This window comes from Homalodisca vitripennis, chromosome 3 (assembly GCF_021130785.1).
Source record: "Homalodisca vitripennis isolate AUS2020 chromosome 3, UT_GWSS_2.1, whole genome shotgun sequence".
Taxonomy (NCBI): Eukaryota; Metazoa; Arthropoda; class Insecta; order Hemiptera; family Cicadellidae; genus Homalodisca; species Homalodisca vitripennis.
The window spans coordinates 96,932,096-96,952,706 of NC_060209.1; the positions used below are offsets into that span (position 1 = coordinate 96,932,096).

Consider the following 20,611-nt stretch of genomic DNA (forward strand, 5'->3'; position numbering starts at 1 on the left):
AGGCAAAGAACTAGAACGATGCGCAGTACGTGAGATTTGAGTGAAATCCAGGCAGGCAGATCTCGCGCACACACCGCCACTCAGGCACAGTGCATGTCAAATAGCGCCAGCGTCAAAGGGTTAAAAAATAAATCACATAAAACCAGATTTTATACAAATTTTTCTGAAGAAACATAAAAACTATTAATTGACTTTTTAAAAGATAAATTAAAATCAACAATGTCAAATGAGAAGAACATAACAAGATATTTAGCAAGATTTTATTCCACAATTTTTATTTCTTATTTAAATTATTATATATAAACCCATAATTTCATTTTTTAAATATAATGATGATAAAAGTGAAGTAATTATATTGGAAATACAAGATTTTAGTGAAAAGATACTGGCCACATTATAGAAACTAATACAAGCGATAATAATGAAAATGTATACATACTTATTGCTTTAATATTTAAAAGTCAGTGATCATTGTAATATATAAAATGTAAAAGAATATTACAAAAATATGCATAAATTAATAAAAACATATAAAACTTTTTGTACGTTAAAGAATTGTGTCTCATATAATGTCAATTTTAAAAATAACCATTTAATAATTAGCAAACATACTTTTTCGAGATACGTGTCTATTCACAAGAAGTAGTTACTTCTGTCAGTCAGTCCCATGACTGCCTTTCCATTTTGTATGTATGTTTGAATATGACAGGGATTGTTTATTTTTATATACTGTAAATCAGGTATATAATATCTACAATGGTGTTTGAAATGCAACATATATTGCAACTAATAATAATTATTATTATTATTGTTATTATTACTATATTGATCACAATTCTGAAAAAGTTTTTACTACATCTTGAAGATTGGCTCAGTCAGTACATGCAAGGTGTTATCTTCAGCAGAGTTGGCAACCCTCACAATAACACAGTGGTTGTATGAGTCGTAAAATAATATTTTATTGTTTCAGGTATGCAGGCCGGCCAACTGCAGCATCTCCAGCCACTGGCAGCAAGATGCAACATCTGCGAGAGTTGGCAGCCCTGATTGATGACACAATGGCTGTGTAAATCATAAAATATTATTCCAAATAAATTTAACAACTAACTAAGCTGATTAATTTTTAAAAAATTAACTAGAAAAATTACATATGTACCAGAAAATTTATATTGCACTATTTGTGATAATATGTAGATGTACACATCTTAACATATTGTTTCCATAGAATTTTGCTGTGACATCACTCTGAATGCAATTCCGGTTGCGTATTGTGCAGTTGTGACTTGATGCTCTTTTAATTACAGTCTTAATTTTATGAATCACAATTTATTATTTATTTTATCTTTTGTATTGTTTTAATTCGTAATTAATTGTAGTTACCTGTAAAATAAATTATTATGTACATAAGCGTGTACATTTAATTAATAATATGAATGAGTGCTATTTTTGGGTAATTAGAGATAAGTTGATTGAATTTTAATGTATGAATATTGGCTTTATTACAAATATAATTAATAAATTTATATGGTTTTGGTTTATATAAATATCTTCATGTCTAGATACAGTATTAAAAAATATTGTTGACATAAAAAAACTTTGCTTTCTTATTAAAACAGTTTCTCAACGTTTAAGTGGAGGTTAACATTTAGCTGTCGGTAGGCTATGAATCTCTGAGCTTTGTCTGTGTTACCATTCATTAGCCGTATACCTGGAGTATGTCTGCACTATAAGATGTAGGCTATATAGATTATTTATGGATTAGAAAGTGGTATTCCTTACTATTACTCTATTCTATTAATAGTTATTACAAACTCATATGTTATCAAATCCATGTTATAGTTTTAAGCAATAAAATTATTTATGTAAATATTGCAATATATTTTATTTATACCCCATGTTCATATAGTGTGGATGATGTAGTGTGATCATTTTTAGACACTCTCCACCATTAACATAACCTTTAGACACTCTTGACATACAAAACTGATACATCTTTCTTTTGAAACTGGAAATTTTCCATCTTTTCTGAAAACAGCAAAAGTTATTCCGATCTTCAAAAAGAGCCTCACAATCCTCGCCTCATGAGTATTTATCACGTATTTTCAATTCTGTCAGTGTTCAGCCAAATATTTTTTTGTTTTCTATAAAAAAGTCTAAAGTTTTCTAGAAAAAATAATTAAATTCTGAATCCAAATCAATATTGATCAAATCCACAAGTGACAGCCTTTTTTTGACATTGTAAGTGGGTTGGAAAGGCAAGAACATGTGCTTAACATATTCCTCAACCTTTCTAAAGCATTTGACAAAATGTGCTAAGAAACACTGTTGCACTAGTTGGAGAAGTGTGGCATCCAGGAGCTCCCTGGCTCACTTCTTTCTTGAATGTTCGAGACCAGTGCGCAGATCTGAAACATCTCAACAAAATTAAAATGACTCGTCTAGTTCCAAATGAATCTATCCTCAGGCCTCCTTTTACCTGATTTGTGTCTGTGGATTCAGTTCAGTTAACCAACATGGAAAATTGATTCAATATTTTGATGACACGACACTGTTTTAAAAGGAAATCACAAATATATTTGGAAATTACTGCATTCATGGAACTGAACACCAGCGTTCAATACTTCATTGAAATGAATTTGAAAATAAATCAGTCAAGTCCAATTGTATGCTTTTCTCTTCTACAAAATGAACGTGCAGAGGAACAAGCTGTCTTTCTGGATGATGTTCTTTTGGAAAATAACGCCACAAAATCCATAGAGTTGTTCCTTAAGACTGACGACTAAACAATGATGTTGACAATATGTGCTACAGTTTCCAGGCTATGCCTTGCCCCACTTAGCAAAAGTCTGTTCCCCACAAATTTAAAAAAATGCCTACTATGTCTTAATCATTTTCATTTTGTATATGAAGTGAGACAGTGGGCAAGTTTTGCCTAAAGCAAAATGGATTGTGTCTTTAGACTAATAAAACAGTCAGACTTAATTATTGGCAAGATGAATTACAGAGAGTCGTGCAGTGAAACCTTTTGAGAGTTGGAATTACTGATTATGAAGTGTTCATGTACTGTAGAGCAGTGTCAGATTAATCTACAAACTCCCTGAAGGTATAAAGAATATTAACAACCCAAATCAATTGAAAACTTGTCTTAAATGGCTTTTGGTATAAAAAAAAATGGTTTTCTATTGATGAGTTAATGAAATGATTTATTATCAGCCCAATAGAACATTACACTGTTATAAGGCTTGTTAAGATATTTGTTGAGCCACTAGGGTGTATGATGTACAGAAAAGGGTGGATCTAGGGTTAATGTTTTTGGGGGAATATATGACAATGTAAGTTTAACTGAATAAATGTTTAGGTAAGGGTTACAAACATCTAAAAATCTAGGATTGTTATTATTATTCCTCACATGAATACACTAGGAAAATAATTAAATGAAGTTGATGAAACTAATCCTATTTCAGATGAGTAGAACCACCATTTAAAACTTGCTTGTGATAAGTATTGATATCTAAAAACTGGATCAGTATGAACATACATGTGGTGTTACCTTGGCTGCTTGGCGGTTTGCGTGTTCAAATGAGCAGCACCTGGTTACAGTAAATTAATAAAATGTACTCTTTTAAATCTGTGTTAAAAATTTTAACACTTACAGTGGTTGCCAAAATTACAAGCCCAATATAATGACCAAGAACTTCCTAACAAGAGCCACATATTTCAAGTTTATGAACCATCTGGTCAAGAATAAAAGCTAAGATATAATTTAATAACAACTTTCATTTCATATTATGCTAAAAAACAGTACACTTTTAATTATTTTGTATAAAAATTTCAGATTACAAGATTTTTAAAGCTATGAATTTTCTAAGTTCCAATTTGGTTGAAAATACAAAATGACAGTGCCCATTATCATTGTTATCTGCATAAAAACTAGAAGTCACTGTTTATAAATTATTTCATTTATATGTATAAACGCAGAAATAAACAAGCAAAATTTTAATGTAAAATCGAATTATTGTAGATTGTATTAACCTGGGTATCTAAACTTTTTGATCCAAGATTAGTTTTTCTCACATGAGAATAACTTAATATAGTAATTAATATTATTTTTATAAAATATTAGCTATTAAACCTTTATTTGCAATGTCCATTCAGGTGGGCTACCCTGACAATGTTGTTGGTGGGTATTCATGCATGATTGGGGACACTCCAAGAGCGAACAAGGTATATAGGTCACAGAATCCAGTTTTTATTGTTAGTTCCAGGTGCTCCTCTCAACCTGTGTCATAATTGCTTATTTTAATTTATCTGGCTATTTTAAACCAGAAAATATTTTTTCAAATCAATATTTTTATTTTGCAAAGACGTGTAAAACACGTGGTAATGAAATGGTTGTTATTACCCCAATAGAAACTATGAGTATGGTTATATTGTATGTTGAAATCCCATTACGTAATATATGATTTAAGTACCGTTTTAAATCATTTCCGAAACGTTCTCAGTTGAAGAGGTCTTCAAGCTGTTTAGTATATGAATATTTTTGGGACCAATTATGACATGGTCTTTTGAAGGTGATGTGGCATGTTGAATGTGTATTTGTTTCTGGTTGCATACAGATGAGTATGTGTAGGAAAATACTCCAGGTTCTTGAAGGTAAACAATAAAGGTAATTGCAGATTTTTTCGTTCTCTTCGTATTAGAGACACTATTTAATTAAACTATTTTTTTCTTACATAAATACCACTTCTCCATCATTTACACAATCATGAAGGGGAAGTCCAAAAATTAAAAAATAAACTACTCCCCTTATAAGTGTATGTGTAGTAAATGACAAGAGCATCCTTGAGACAAGGGTTTAACAGATCAAAGAGCTTGTACTCAGACAAAGATGGACTAAAAGGATAGCTCAAAAAAGTTTAATTGTATGTTTTAATAGACACTGATTTCCTCAGTCTGTCATAAATAAGTGCAAAGTTACTGTATTGAAAATAATATGTTGAGTCTGAAAACAAAAACAGAAACAATTGGTGTAGTCTACAACCCCTTATATCGGAATTATCTGAGAAGAGTAGAACCAAAAACACATAGAGTAAAGAATCCAAAATGCCTTTACTCAAAGCCTCATAAAACCAAACCAAAAATTATATACATGAATCAAAAGACCTGTGTTTACTGTACCTACATTCTTATGATAGAAATACATACGAGTAAAGAATGAAAATAATACATAGGTAAGACAAAAAAGTCACTAAAATGTGAGAGCGAAAGAAAACAATAAAGGAAAGGGCTAAGTGGGAAAGTCTAAAATTGTTCAACGTTGCTGTTTGGAAATCATCATGTGAAGCTAACATAAAACACAGTGACTCTTTAATAAGAAGTTAGAATATTTTTTCATATATTAGTTGACACCATAGATACAATTAGGAGATGAACTCTAAGTTAACCTTTTATTGGCGTTAGACCACTTTGATTACCAATATTACAAAAATACTTAAAGAGGAAAATTAAAAAAGTGTTACATTCAAAGAAACCTTACCCAACAAGATTTGCACATTAGGGCATTAGTTAACAAAGTTGGTCGATACTTTGCTTCATCTGCTGAGTAATAACTGTTGTGTTGTAAACGTTTTATAATTGCGTACTAAATAAATAAATACAGTTTGGCCTCATTCAGTCAACTCTGTCAAGAAAAATGAACTGAATTTTCGTTTAACAGTTTCTTTGTTAGTTCTAAGAGTAAGTTGAATTCCTTCTCTTTGTTTCATCACTAACAGGTACTTAAACTATAAATAGACAGATTGTATATTTTAATAGTTATAAATCCTATTATTCAACCTATTAGGTTTTTTAAGATGACGTTTGACCTTACTGTGCTAGTGACAAATATAATATTTGAATTTTTAATTATAACTACAAATAATGCAAACCGTTATTGGTCGTATTTATTTATCTCGATGTTTAAAAATAAGAATTAAATATTTTCAGCCAATCAAATCGAGGATCCTTGACTATAGTACTACAACCACAGTCATACAACCTTGACTATGGCATCTATTGTTGCAGTATTCAACTAGCGCCTATAGCCAAAGAATAATCCGTATTCATTGAATCGTTTGTGAAATAAACCACTTTATTTTGCTTTACTGCGAGGGAAAAGATTACTTTCGCAGATCTCAGCCGTATTGAAAAGAAGCCTATTACCATACAGAGTGATGAAATAAATATTTTCCAGCTCTTGAGCTACTTTCGAGTGATAGGTTGTTTCGCTATCGCTTAACATGGAAATACGATGTAAACACGACCAAGTCCTTAATTTGCATTGATTCGCGAATTCGTAATGCAATCGACTGTAAAAGACATAGAGATTTGTTTGGATTGTCGTTGTTGTGAACCTTTATACTCTATGCTGTAAACAAAAAAACAACATATCTACAAACCCTCCCAATCCAAATTTTGCCAACTGGAATTTAATTTTTTGTTCTGGTTTGTGATTGATTCCTATTGGTTGTCATAATACACACGTCTACTGTACTCACTCAGCTGTTGAATGATGGTACCGACCGGGAATCAAAGCAGCTGATAACTTCTCGTTGAGGCCAATGTAGTAGCCTTAGTTGTCGGTTCGTGAATAAATAATGCAAATAACTTGGTGCTTTACATGTAGACAATTTTTTCATTATTGTTATTTTCCAGTGGTTACCATGTACATTTTTATTCTATAATCAAACTTAGATTCAAACATTTCTTACAAAGAAATTGAATGTCAACTTTGAATATTAACATTTGACTTATATATATGTAGTGACGTCATTCTTCATTATGGCGAGTAAATATGTGAGTATTGACCAATAATACAATTATTAATCGAATATATATTGTTTGGATATCATTTTAATGAATTAAAAATAAATTTTGAAAAAATAATATCGTTATTTCTTTTCATTATATTAAAGACTTCATTTAGCTGATAAGAGTTTTCGGCAACCAAAAGGCAATCAAGATAATTTAGGTCGTGTTCATGAACAGACACCGAAACAAGGTGTATGCATAAGCTCAGTCGGAATGTAATGACCTTGGAGTTTATAATACATTTTACTAATTCCTCCTAATCATTTAACATATTTGTACAATTGTATAAATTAACACTTATTGAATTTTCTCTGACCCTCACAATTTTCATAGTTATATTGTAGGCTGACAGAAAGTAAGATGTAAATTTCAATAGAGAGTGACATGCTAATGATCTATTTTTTTTCCTCCACAAATTGATCATAGGGTCATAAATCTCTTATGAGAATAAATTAAATTAATAATACAATGATAATAGCTTTTTCAAGCTCAATATCAACTTGGAACTAGCCTATATGGCATAAATGATATATTGTGTAGTGTTGTATGCCTTTCAGAATCACTTTATAACTATCAGAACAAATCTTTGGTAGAGTACGATAAGCAGACCCGTTTTTTTATATTGAAATTATCAAACGATATTTAATTTTTATACACATTGATATAATCAACAACTAGTAATTAATTTGAATAGTAACTAAATCAACTGTATACACATTTTCATATTCTAAACACTATTAGTTCTACAAGTAACTTCTTTTAAATAACAAAAATAGTTAACTTGAGAAAACAACAAAATAACACCTAAAGATGATTTACTGAGATTGTTTTGTTGTTACATTTTCTTTAGGGAGGGTCCAATAAGCGGACCCGGTTTTTTATATCGAAATTGGCAAACGATATTACTTAATCATAACCATCGATATGTATAATAAATCGATACTGATTAATTATTTTTAACAATTAACTCAAATAATCTATATGAACAGCTGTAAACACTTTCAAATAATACAATTAAGGTAATATTTTAAATTTCACATAAATAACATTGTGTATTAAAAATGGATGTCAATCTTAGGAAGCTTCACGAAATTGCTTTAAAAGACGATAAAACATGTTTTTTATGGCTTCAGAATGTTGGGTTAGTACCTAAGAATCCATTATGTGATATTTGTGGAAAGGTAACAAATGTAACTGTCAGAGGAGCTAACATGGTCGTCTTCAGATGCAAAAAAGAAGGTAATGGTGGACACAACTTGAGTAAAAACGTTTTCGTTCTGTTTCATTTAGTTAAAGTTATGAGTTTCCCTGATTTTGGTTATGTTCATTTATTATTTGTTACGTCATTAATTCACATTTTAATTTAAAACATATGATTGTTATTACTTTTATATCGATTGATAGTCTATGATTCGATATGCGAATATTAGGTATCGATGATTATATTCTTCGATATAAAAAACCGGGTCCGCTTATTGGACCCTACCCTTCTTTAGTTTTTAAATGACATTTTTCCTATTTTCTCACGACGGTCGCCGCGGTACCAAAACACTGATCACGAGACGGTGCTGTGATGACGACATATGTTATTAAATATTTTTTTAAACATTAGTATGGGCTCAAATAATACAGTTTATGTATTAAAACTAAACAAAATAACATGTACTTGGCACCCTGTCGGCTGTCACGAGATGGTACCGTAATGATGACGCACGTTATTAAATATTAAAACATTAGTATGGGCTCTAATAGCCAATCACTTCAATATAAACGTGAAGTTCATATATTAAAACTAAACAAAAGGATATGTATTAATCCCAAACAAATATGAGCGTGATCTGTGTTTTGGCACCACGCGTCGGCCGTCACAAGACGGTACTGTAATAACGACATACGTTATTAAATATATTTGTTTAAACATTAGTATGGAGTCTAATAATGGAGTTTATGTATTAAAACTAAACAAAAGAATATACTATACACATAAATATGTAAACACGTTCACTGCGGACTACAGACAGGTCGGTTACCCAGAAATGGAAAAAATTGTTTATGATTTTACTTAAACCATAGGACGTGAACAGACTGCAATTGATGTTTATAGTCATCAGCGATGGTTTTTTCACACCTGATAGTGTTAACCCATTGACGCGCGGTACTTATAGTATACATGCTAAACCATACGGCGGTACTTTTTGTCCAAGCGCCTACCTTGGTCAAACTCATTTTGAGTAAGCCTATATAGTAAAAACTCATGTTCATACATTGTAATGGTCAATATCCCTGTAGGCCTAGGTGAAAAGCAGCCAAGAATGTCATCTTCACCACTTTCCTCACAATTTGGTGTTCCTTGCAACTGAGCATAATCAATATCAACACTAACACTATCATCAGACTCATAGCCCACCCAGCAGTCAATTTCACTATCCCGTGCCGTCATTTTTACAACCAATTATACTACTCAAATCACATATATCACATAATCACAAACACTTTTCTATCAAATAACTAAACCAGCCAATGTAAAACACAAGCAAAAACGTCCCGGTAAACGAGTCACGCCGCTTTGTTTACTCACGCCATTACTGCAGTCAGCTGACGACAACAGCCTGTTGAATATTGTAAATAATCAGACAAATAAAATAACGAGAAGAAAAAGAACAGGAACACATGTTCTTTATTCTATCCACAATGTTCTCACATTATTACTTGGTCGAAATAGTTCGGAATTTGACTGTTAGATGGAACCACGTGATAGACTGATCGCTTGCGTCATATGGACGTCAAACCACGTCAAAGGGTTAAATGTTACACTGGTGTAACACACGCATACAGTAAAAACAATGTTATACCCGTTTCACATCCGCACTGTAACACCACATTTTTGTTATACCGGTGTCACATACGCAAGATATTCAAGGTTTGCCATTTTGTAATTAATTAATTTTACTGATGTTTTTCACAGTAAATCTACCACATAATCTTTGAATGTTCTATATACACATATTTACATACCCTCCTGCCTCCCAGCCTTTTACAGATTGTCATGAAAATAGCCAAAACATTCTGTTGGACATAACTCGGGTTGGTTCTGCCACTGCCTGCATTAGTACGGGGTCATTTTCTGAACTCCTCCAGGGAATGGCACACCCTGCACATGTTCCGTTTGGTTCTGCCTTTTTTATCCCTTTCATTACAAACCTCAATACTGTGTCTCCCCTGCCTGAGGGGATACCGAACAATTAACCTCATTTGCCAAAAATATTTTTTCAGCTTTCTTTGTAAATTTTACAATATTCTTAATAAAAACGTCTTCTAATAATAAGTAGAAAAAATCAACTGGCAAAAAAGCCCATAAGTTTTGTAAAGGGAATTTCTTCCAGACTGGCTGTAGCACTGCACTACACTAGATTTATAATTACTTCCTCATCCTCCGAATCTGAGTTTTATTCACTGTCACTCTCACTACTATGGATTCTCATTTCCCTCTCCAATTCATCATCACTAGACAGTGGTAGAGTAGGTATTGAATACCTCAAGGGCCCCGGTTGGTCTACATCCATCTCTGCACAAAGCGTTGCCACGCAGTAGCAGAAAACATCCGTGACGCTTGTGCACCGAATGACCAAGCTAACTCAGAACGGAGGATATTTCACATTCCCACTTATATTTTTCTGCGCAGTGATTCAGCATTGGGCCACATTAGGGCGAACATAACCTCAAATCTGAGTTTAATGTTTGTTGTAATCATATGTTAGACTGGTGTTACATACGAACCATGCAAAAGAGTGTAATGTTACACAGGTGTAACTTCCGGAGTGAATGTGAATCAAGGTATAATACTATACCCTTGTGTTTTTTGCGTGTTTGTTAGGATTTTTATACAGAGAACACAATGTTGCATTTTAAGAAAAGCCACATAACATTGAAAAAAAATTAAGATAAATCAATGAAATAAAATGTTCTACTTAAATAATTAAATTTTCTATGAAGCTACACCAAATATTGTAATTATAACTATGTTTCGTACTAAAAACAATTTATTGCTTTCAAAATGTACTAAAAAAATTATTCTTGAAATTAGAACACCTACTGCCTCCTGATGCAGAGTGAAGGTCGTTTGTAAATACTTCCTTGGCAACCGCAATAAGCACGGAGTGTGCTCCGGTTCAAAGGCGTTTTGTGAACTAAAAAACTGCAAGAGACAATCTATAATATCGGATATAACTATATTTGGCGTTTTGGTCAAAGTCTGCCATTCTAATATATCCGTGTACAGTGTGGGAAGGGTTAAGTTAGTAAACATAGTTTTGTTTGAAATCAGTGTCATTTAAATCTCTTAAAATTACTTGAAGTAAAAATATATATACAGCTATTATTATCCCTAGATCTATGTCATACCAGGGTATCACAAATTGATAAGTCTTAAATCAAAATAAATCTTTAATATCCACTATCAAAACAAAAACAAAATAGTAATTACATTTGTATTACAACTAATAGCTCCGTACCTCTGGCAGCTAAGGCTGTGAGAACACCACTTCCCTGCTATGCACTCTAGTTCCTTGTGAAAGCTTGGTTGAGCAAGGGAGTAAATACTCAAGTATAGTGAAGCTGTTTTGACGTTTTGTCTCTTTAGACACAAATAGAAAACATATTTCAGCTGTCAATGTGTTACACCATACTCAGTTGAAGGTTGAAAGCTTAGGTCTCTTCAAGAACCATTCATTCAGTGTAGGATACTAAAATTTACTAATGAAATTTTTCTGGGTAAGAAGATCTTGATAAATACCACTTATTCTATCTCCTCGTGGATACAGCCAGATACTCCGTCCATGATCCTAGTGCCTTGAGTTTCTTCGCACGACTGAAGAGGACAGATATCTCAAAATGCTTAGAAGAAATACTACCTTGCGTACAATCTAGGACTTTCTCAACCAATAACTTGTGGGAATAACAGCCATGCTGAGCAATGCTAAATAGTGTCAGTTTTGTATTTTGTTCCCTCTACTGACCATGAAAAGTGATAATTTGAAAGTACACCAGTGCTGATCCACTTGTCAGGGTGTACCTGATGCATCTCTAGCTTATGCTATCTGTGGAGGACGAATATCCTGTCTAGTCGTGCTCAATCACTCTTCCTCACTCACTACAGGTGTTTACATTGTAAATCCAAATTGAGAGCTTTGTGTCCTTTTTAGCTTTGTACACAATATGTGCTCCTGTCAAAAACAAGCTTTTTATACCCATGGCAGCTAAGGCTATGAGGGCACCACTCTCCTGCAATGGACCTTGCTTCCTTGTGGATGTTTGGTTGAGCAAAGGAGTATATGTACTGATGATGTGAAGCTGTTTTTACTTTTCGTCTCTTCAGACAGAGATATACAATAGATTACAACTGTCACTGTGTTACCATTTGACAGTACCATTGAGGTACTCTTTAGTACCATTCCAGCCAGTGTAGGACTACTACTAAAATTGTATTATATGATATCACAAGCAGACTATTTTAACCTTTCTATTGGCGCAGCCATTTTTCCAAGTCTTATGCGTGAAGTGCCATGACTTATTCTGATTCTTATTCTAAATTAAACTGAAATATTTAAATAAAAATAATTAATAGTAATTCTGAAAATTTGTAATAATTTCGGATAAACTAATACAGCAACCATCTAACAGATTTTCATTATTATTTGTTTGTTTTATAGGCAATAAAACTGTAAAGAATAAAATACTTATTCTATTACTGTAAAAATGACATGTTTTAGTACAAACTCATGTTTTCTTTTACTCATGTTTTTTTAAAATCAAGTTTGAACCAAATCTTTGTGTTGTATCTAGTATTATTTTTAACATTAATCTTGATAATACAGTGGAAACTATAAATATGGAATTTCTTGATGAATCAAAGTTTCATCATTCCTTTTGAATTGATCATTTCCTTGAATTTTATCTCTATATATCAAAGTTTCAGTTTATCAACACACAGTGATTAAAGCGAGTTTAAGTAAACTCAATGAACTGTGCGCATTAGATTTTCAACTGTAAGAATATGTCATGTAAAAGTGCAATGGCAAAATGAAAAAGTTTATCTTATCAATTTAAAGTTATTGAGACCGTAGAAGCCAGGAAATACAAAAAAGTGATATTACAAAAGGGTTTGTTATAGAAGCGAATACTCTCTCGATCATGTTGAAAAATAGAGAAAGATATGAATGGCGAGGAACTCTGTGCAAGAGAACAAAAGGACCCGAATTTAAGGATTTAGATTTTGAGACATGTTTAACAGGTTTGGACAAGAGACAAAAAAGAAACAAAAATATTCTTGTTTATTGATAACGCTAATGCCCACGGTGATATTGAAAAAATGAAAAATGCAGAAATCAAGTTTTTATCTTTAAATTACAGCCATTGGATAGAGGAATAATTTAGAAATTTGAAGTTTATTACGGAAAAGAAGTTGTGCACTCTAACTCTTCCTTCGTGACCTCGAGGAAAAGATCTCTACAAAGGTATGCATACTTGATGCAATTTGGTTGGCGTCTAAGGCATGAGACATTGTCACTGAAAATTCTATCAAAAACTGATTTAAAAAAGTGGCTTTAAGCAGCAGTTCATGAATGTGAGGAAAGAATTAAAGAAGACTGTTCAGTTATTGAAATGGATAACAGTGAACTTGCTAGCCCTGAACTATAGAGAGAAGTGACTCAGGCCCTTAATTTTGGAAGGACTTTATTTTGAAAACTTTTTGACCTTCTATAGCGGGGTTGCTACTTGTGGTCAATTAAGAGACACAGACATTATTACGTCCATTTCCAAGGGTACAAGTGTGGAAGATGGTGTGGGCGAGGATGATGGCAACAGGGAAGTTGACTTGACCTCACCGTTATGTAGACAAACTACATTTTACATGATGCATTTTACAGGTAGACAAACTACAATTTCAGATTTTCTAAGATCAGTGAACAATTTTTGCAAACATTTGTAACCCTAAATTATTATAGTAGCATATTACACATTAAATATATGTAGTATTGTATTTTGTAAACTTATTGTATTGATATAGCTTTTTCAATTATTATTTCATGTTTTCATACTGTAGTACTGTATGTTTTGTTAAAAGTAATGAATTTAAATTTATGTACACTTGTTATAATTTCTTTACTACACATTTTGCGATGAAATATTCATTATCAAGCCTACATTGTTATTGTAGTTGTAAACCTCTATACGATGTGAGTTAAAGTATGGATACACTCTGGTTTTGATGGATAAAGATTGAGGGATTGAACTCGGGACACTCTTCTAGGAAATAGAAGTGAATTTTTTAGTCATGGTTACAACTTTACACATTTCCCCAAAATGGAATTTTTGGGGGTGATGGCTCGAAATATTAAAAGTAAAGACCCATTAAGTGGCACCTCATTTGAAAGGTCTTCATAAAAGGATAAAAGTGGAAAGAAGAGCTTTCTATATCAACCCATTACAAAATGGCAGCTCATTGAAATTAATTAAATTAAAAGCACGGGTGGATTCTGCTCAACCTTAAAAGGACAAAGATAGAAAAATTAAATCAGGACACCCCTCTAGGAAACAAAGAGCGAACCATTTCCTCAAAATGGGCTTTTTGAGGGGCAGTTTAAAATGTTTTAATGTAAGTTTACAGTAGCACTAGTAGGTACAATTACGTTAAACAATCAAACTGCTAAAACTTACTAAACTGTGTTTTCTAAATCAGATGTTAAACTGCTGTTCCAGGAATTGTAAGTATCGGGGATGTCTGCCCCGATACATCAAACCTCATTATATCGAAATTCTCAATATATTGGAAGTTTCCCTTTATATATTTCCCTTTTAGGTTTGATATATCAAGGATCCACTGTATTGTACTTGGGAGGACATACGAACTTACCAAATTTCATGTACCTATGTAACACTTTTATGAAGCAAAATATATCATTTTATATATAATAGAACTGCGGTTAGAAGTAAAATTTGACTTCAAATACAGCAAGGGTTTGGAAAAAACTATTTTATAATAACTATTCAACCATTATTTATACATTTCTCGTTATTTTAGTGTTCTGAATGTTTTTTTTTAAATGACCTTATTACAGGCAGTTCATTTTGTATTTAACTAAACAAACAATTTTTGACAAACCTCTTCCTTTAATGCTTCGTCTATCTCTTTCTTTCCCCAAAAGTCTAAAATGACCACCAACTACTAAATTAGCATAGCCACAGGCTAAGTCCATCTTTTACCTTTCATTAACCCCGCATAATCAACACCAAATTGTCCTTAATTATTTTAGTTTAATACAACCTAAATGTAATTTGTATTAAACTCGTAACTACTTATGGAATGCATTAGCAATAGATTATTGATTCCAGTTCCCATAGTTTACTCAGTTGTATTTTTTATAGTGCATTGAGGGTGCCGAGAGTGAGTCCATGACTGAAGAAGAACCGGCCCATCATGCCAGGAGGCCAATGAACGCATTTTTGATATTTTGCAAAAGGCACCGAGCAGTAGTACGTAAGAGATATCCACATCTAGAGAATCGTTCCGTTACCAAAATACTTGGAGAATGGTGGGCCAACATAGAACCTGCAGAAAAAGCATCGTACACTGAGCTCGCCAAGCAAGTAAGTTTTGTCTGGTAAACATCACTGACAAAAGGTGAAACGTCAGTGAATAGTTGCATAATCTTCCACCATTCAATTTATGTATTGATATATTCTCAGAATTAAGTATAATAATTAGATATCTATATCTAAAACTTGGCGTTATTATTGTAGTTTTTTTTTTTATTCCTAATTTAACCTTGCTTGTGTACATAAGTTGTGGTATTCTGAACTTATTGGTTAATTTCATTAATACCATTGTTATTATAACTAAGGTCAAAATTATTTAGTGGTGTGAGCGATTTCATAATTTAGTAAATAATTATGGGGTTGACTGAGGGTAACAAAAAATTTTCTAAAATATGCCGTAGTAGTTTAATATAGTAATATTGGCTGTTAAAAGTGTAAATTCTTGCTCGTTTCAAAAGCTTCATTGTATTGATTTTAACACTTTGACTGCAATGACCATTTTCAATTAATGTGAAAAAATTAATCTGAGAAAAAATGCAAGTATGTGTTCAGTTGGTATGCTTGGTTTGGCATCTACAAAACGTGATGAAGGTTCTATCACGTTTTGTTTACTGTTTTGTTAATTAGCTAATATCTTTTGTATTTTGGTTTTGATTTCAGTCATGTTTGAGTACTACTGCAATCTTACTATCACAGATTTACAATATGTACATGAATTTTGATATGGATAGCTACAAAATGCTGGCTATAAGTGTCTTCATGAATATATGTTACGAATATTTACTCAGTTTCTTTACGATTAGGTTTTAAATCGTACAGTTGTTCTTACCCATCCTAGCGTAGTTTCAAGGAACATCAGTAGGTAGTACAATCTGCTTGTTTGAGTGTCGTGGCGACCAATTACGGGTTCACTGTATTACACATACAAGAGTCTGTTCTTAGAGACGCAAAAGCTTGTACCGATCTTTGATTTTGAATCTACACTTGACACTTAACAGTCTTTATGGAGACAAAAATTGGAACATATTTAATATTAATTCCAGTGACTACTCAAAGAAAAGGGGGCTTAAAATGATCTGTTTTTAATGGATAGGGCTGAAGAAATCTGCGAGAGTACTGCAAGCTATATATAGAGTAGTTGCAGTTACCGAGATTTGAAAATTGAAGAACAACTAATTTCATGGGGATAGTCGGGGATGTCCTGTTATTCTTAACTCTTTTTATAGGGTATTTAAGATTGCTTAGAATACCTCACTCACTCTCTCTCACTCTAAACAGAGGCAGCATCTACACGTGTTGTTTAAAACTAGGATGTGAAGAAAGCAGTAAAGCTTTTGAGTAAAAGGTGATGAAGCTTGCTTCCTCAGTAGGACATGTGGCAATAATAAAGGCATTTCCTGATGCCGAAATGATGTGTCTAAACTTAGAAAGTAATGATAAATTGCATACAAAGGAGGCCAAACTTAAATAAGGTGTTTGAAGTTGTATACTGAAGATTCAATCTGAATTCAAGGGTGGGTTTTAGTATATATATGGATCAGGAGATAGACTAGCATTGCCCTTAGAAAATACGACACAGTATTCCAAGCAAAGGTCATAGCAATTTGAAACATGCTCAGAAGGCTTATACAAAATAGACCTATATGTGTTGAATACTTAAAGCTATCCGATAATTAGTCTACTTTATAGGTGCTAGAGGCCTATACTTTTTAGTCGAGTATGGTATGGGAATGCAGGAATGCTTTAATTGAACTACCAAAGAGGAATAAAGTTGTCCTTGACTAGGTTTCAAGTCATGACAGCATTCCTGGAAATGAAATAACATATACCCTGGTCAAGAAAGTATGTTGCTTTCTTGCCGGGCTCTGGGGTTGCTTTTTCTTACAGCAGAGCTCTAGTAAATGTCTGGGTAAAGAGGGTGAGATATGAGACATGGGAAAAGGCCTCAGGACTCAGACAATCACATATGTTTGTCTCTACTTAAGTTAAAAGATTAACCGAGCTCAATCTCCTATACCTAAGCAAGGAAGATATACTACTGTTACTTAGAATTGATAGCAATTCTAGACATGGTCTTCTTCGGAAACATCTGATGAAGATGTAGTTGAGTCAGGCTGAGGAATGCAGACTGTGGAGAAACAGAAGAATCGGCAGGGCTATATGGCTGAAAAACATTGCAGTGCTTTTTCTTACAGCAGAGCTCTAGTAAATGTCTGGGTAAAGAGGGTGAGATATGAGACATGGGAAAAGGCCTCAGGACTCAGACAATCACATATGTTTGTCTCTACTTAAGTTAAAAGATTAACCGAGCTCAATCTCCTATACCTAAGCAAGGAAGATATACTACTGTTACTTAGAATTGATAGCAATTCTAGACATGGTCTTCTTCGGAAACATCTGATGAAGATGTAGTTGAGTCAGGCTGAGGAATGCAGACTGTGGAGAAACAGAAGAATCGGCAGGGCTATATGGCTGAAAAATATTGCAGTCTACTCGATTGTGCACCTGATTAATGAGACAATAACACGTCTTCATCTAGATTATACTTGATTTTGTAGTCTAGATGTCTCTGATGTCTAACCAATGGAATTTGTTTTGAGCTTCTTTGTCTCCAACTTTTTTAGATTTCTTCAGAAGGACTTGGACTCCAGCCAGATTCTAGGAGTTTAGTCTGTGACAGAATTAGATTTGAAATGGAACTAAACTCAACATTCACGCAGTAATTTAGTTAGTTTTAAATTGGATCATGAATGTTCATGTTTTGTTAGGATCTTACTGAGCCATAAATTAACCATAAGCTATACGATTCATAAAAAATAGTTCCAGTGTATTTTTCACTGTTTTAATAGCTTACGTAGTATGTTCAAAACATGAACTGCAACATTGGTAATGCGTTTGCTATAAATAACTTAGATATTTTATATTACAATCATTATCAAGTTTTAATGTTATATAGCCTAGCACAGTGTCACATTAGGTTAGATATGACAGATTTTTTTGTTGGGTTTTCCATTACTTTCCATTTGGAACTCTTAAGCAACACTTATGTGGCAGTGTGAGCAATTTATCATTGCGTCATCATGAAGAAAATCTGTGTCCGATCTCACTGACCTTGTGAAATAAAGAACACAATTTGTTTATAACAATTTCACTCTTCACAAATACTGTTCATATTTTTACATGAATGTCTACATATGACATTATAAATGTCTACATTTTTATATTTTTCGAACTTACACTGTATAGACTTCTGCAAGAAATTTATATTAAGCATTTTATTCATTGATGGCAGCCATTTTAAATACAATAATGAAGCAAAAAACTGATTATGATACTTTCCACATTTTCGGCACTCATACAGTTAACATATCTCTTAAGAATTGCTCCTCAAACAACTACCGTTGCTCCCTCTTAAACATGATAGTATTTACCAATGTAAATCATGCTTGCCCTGAGCATCCCTGTCTTCCATAAATTACTGGGTGTCCCAGAAAGGAATGCACTTTTAAAAAGAAAAAAACAGAAAAATGGCTTTATTTACAGCAATTATCCCAGGATTACCTGTTTTTTTACACTTCAGGGAAATTACTTGTGAAAGATTACATCATCCAGATGTAGACCCCTCCGGCGCCGGCACTCCGCCAAACGAAACCTTACATCTACGAAAACTCGACGGCAGAGTTCTGGTGGGATGTCTTCAATTTCCTCACGAATATTTTGCTTCAGATGATCGAGGGTAGCAGGAGCGTTGTTGTACACCCGACTTTTTAGATACCCCCACAAAAAAAAGTCCAATGGAGTTAGGTCTGGGCTTCTCGGAGGAAAGTTGATGTCACCAAATCTGCAAATGACTTTCCCACGAAACAGCTGCCTTATTGCAGTCATGGAGTTTCCTGCTGTATGACACGTAGCTCCGTCCTGTTGAAACCACAATCTTTGCCTGTTAGCCCGAGGTAACGTCTGCAAGAACGGCTGTAAATGGTCATTAATCATTGTTATGTATTGCTGGGAATTTACTGTCACAGTGTTCCCTTGGTTATCCTCAAAGAAATACGGCCCAATGATGCCTGTTTGAGTCATTCCCGCCAGACAGTAACCTTCGGGGAATGTAAACAGCGTTGGTGTTTCTCCCTTGGATTTTCTGCAGACCAATAACGGCAGTTTTGCTTATTCACATATCCATCGACATGGAAATGTGCTTCATCACTGAAGATTATGTTATTGAAATTTCTAAAACTACGAAGCATCTCGTTTGCGTAGTTAAGCCGAAGCGGGTAGTCAGTCTCTTCTTTCAATGCCTGTACTAACTGGATTTTGTACGGGTGTAACTTCAAATCTTGTTTCAAAATGCGTTGAATACTGGTTCGGGGTATATTCAAAGCAGCAGCAGCGTGTTTTCTTACTGATCGATGTGGATTATCCTCCACAGCATCTCGGACATACTCGATATTTTGTTCAGAACGCACTTCTCAATGGCGACCGATGGGACGAGGGTTCATAGTTGATCCTGTAGCTTCAAATTTGCGCACCCAGCATTTAATTATGTTCACTGATGGCGTTTTTTTGAGATCATGAAGTCTGTATTGAGCGCGGAAGTGTCGTTGAACTGTCACATAAGAAAGCGTATGGTAATACTCGCGTACACAGAAAGCACGCTGCTCACCGGTAAAGCGATCCATGGCAAATGATTTTCCGCGGGCATGGCTACAAAGCCCTGATAAGCTCTTTATCTTATCTCTCTTGGACATTCGGCTTTCCCAAAAATAAAAGTGCATTCCTTTCTGGGACACCCAGTATAAGCATTTTTTGTACAATATCTTTCATTACCCAATTATTTTTCAACCTATGATTATTTTTTTATAGTACAAAGAGGCTTTTTTGAGGGCTCACCCAGATTTCAAATGGTATAAGTTACCAGCACCACCACTCCGAACTCTCATCACACGACCAACTAACCAGAAGTTGCCCAAGTTGTCCTGTCACGTATCTTGTGGACCAATCACTCCTGGGAAACTTGCAGGTAAGAGAAATAAGTAATAAGGATGTGCCAATAATATATACATGGCTACTTATCACATGGTCAAGTTCTCTAATTGCTATGTCTTCGTATTGCTATATGTGAAGGAATACACTGGATATGAGTGTCACTCTGAAAGTTTTGAAATAT

The 20,611-nt window shown here is 33.6% G+C and overlaps 2 protein-coding genes across 5 annotated transcripts in view; both read left to right on the plus strand.

Moving 5' to 3' along the window:
* The window catches only part of LOC124357210 (2-oxoglutarate dehydrogenase, mitochondrial), a 68,623-nt gene extending 66,756 nt beyond the window's left edge, over positions 1-1,867 (plus strand). For all 4 annotated transcript variants that reach the window (XM_046808757.1, XM_046808754.1, XM_046808753.1 and 1 more), the window contains one exon: positions 971-1,867. In XM_046808757.1, the coding sequence (XP_046664713.1) occupies positions 971-1,070 (100 nt within the window). In that variant the 3' untranslated portion in view covers positions 1,071-1,867. The remainder of the gene's footprint in view (positions 1-970) is intronic.
* A 4,700-nt stretch (positions 1,868-6,567) lies between these two features.
* Positions 6,568-20,611, plus strand: part of LOC124357211 — a 44,721-nt gene continuing 30,677 nt past the window's right edge. Inside the window, exons 1-3 of the mRNA XM_046808758.1 lie at positions 6,568-6,834; positions 15,274-15,495; positions 20,308-20,464. Coding sequence (XP_046664714.1) covers positions 6,820-6,834; positions 15,274-15,495; positions 20,308-20,464 — 394 coding nt within the window. The 5' untranslated portion in view covers positions 6,568-6,819. The remainder of the gene's footprint in view (positions 6,835-15,273; positions 15,496-20,307; positions 20,465-20,611) is intronic.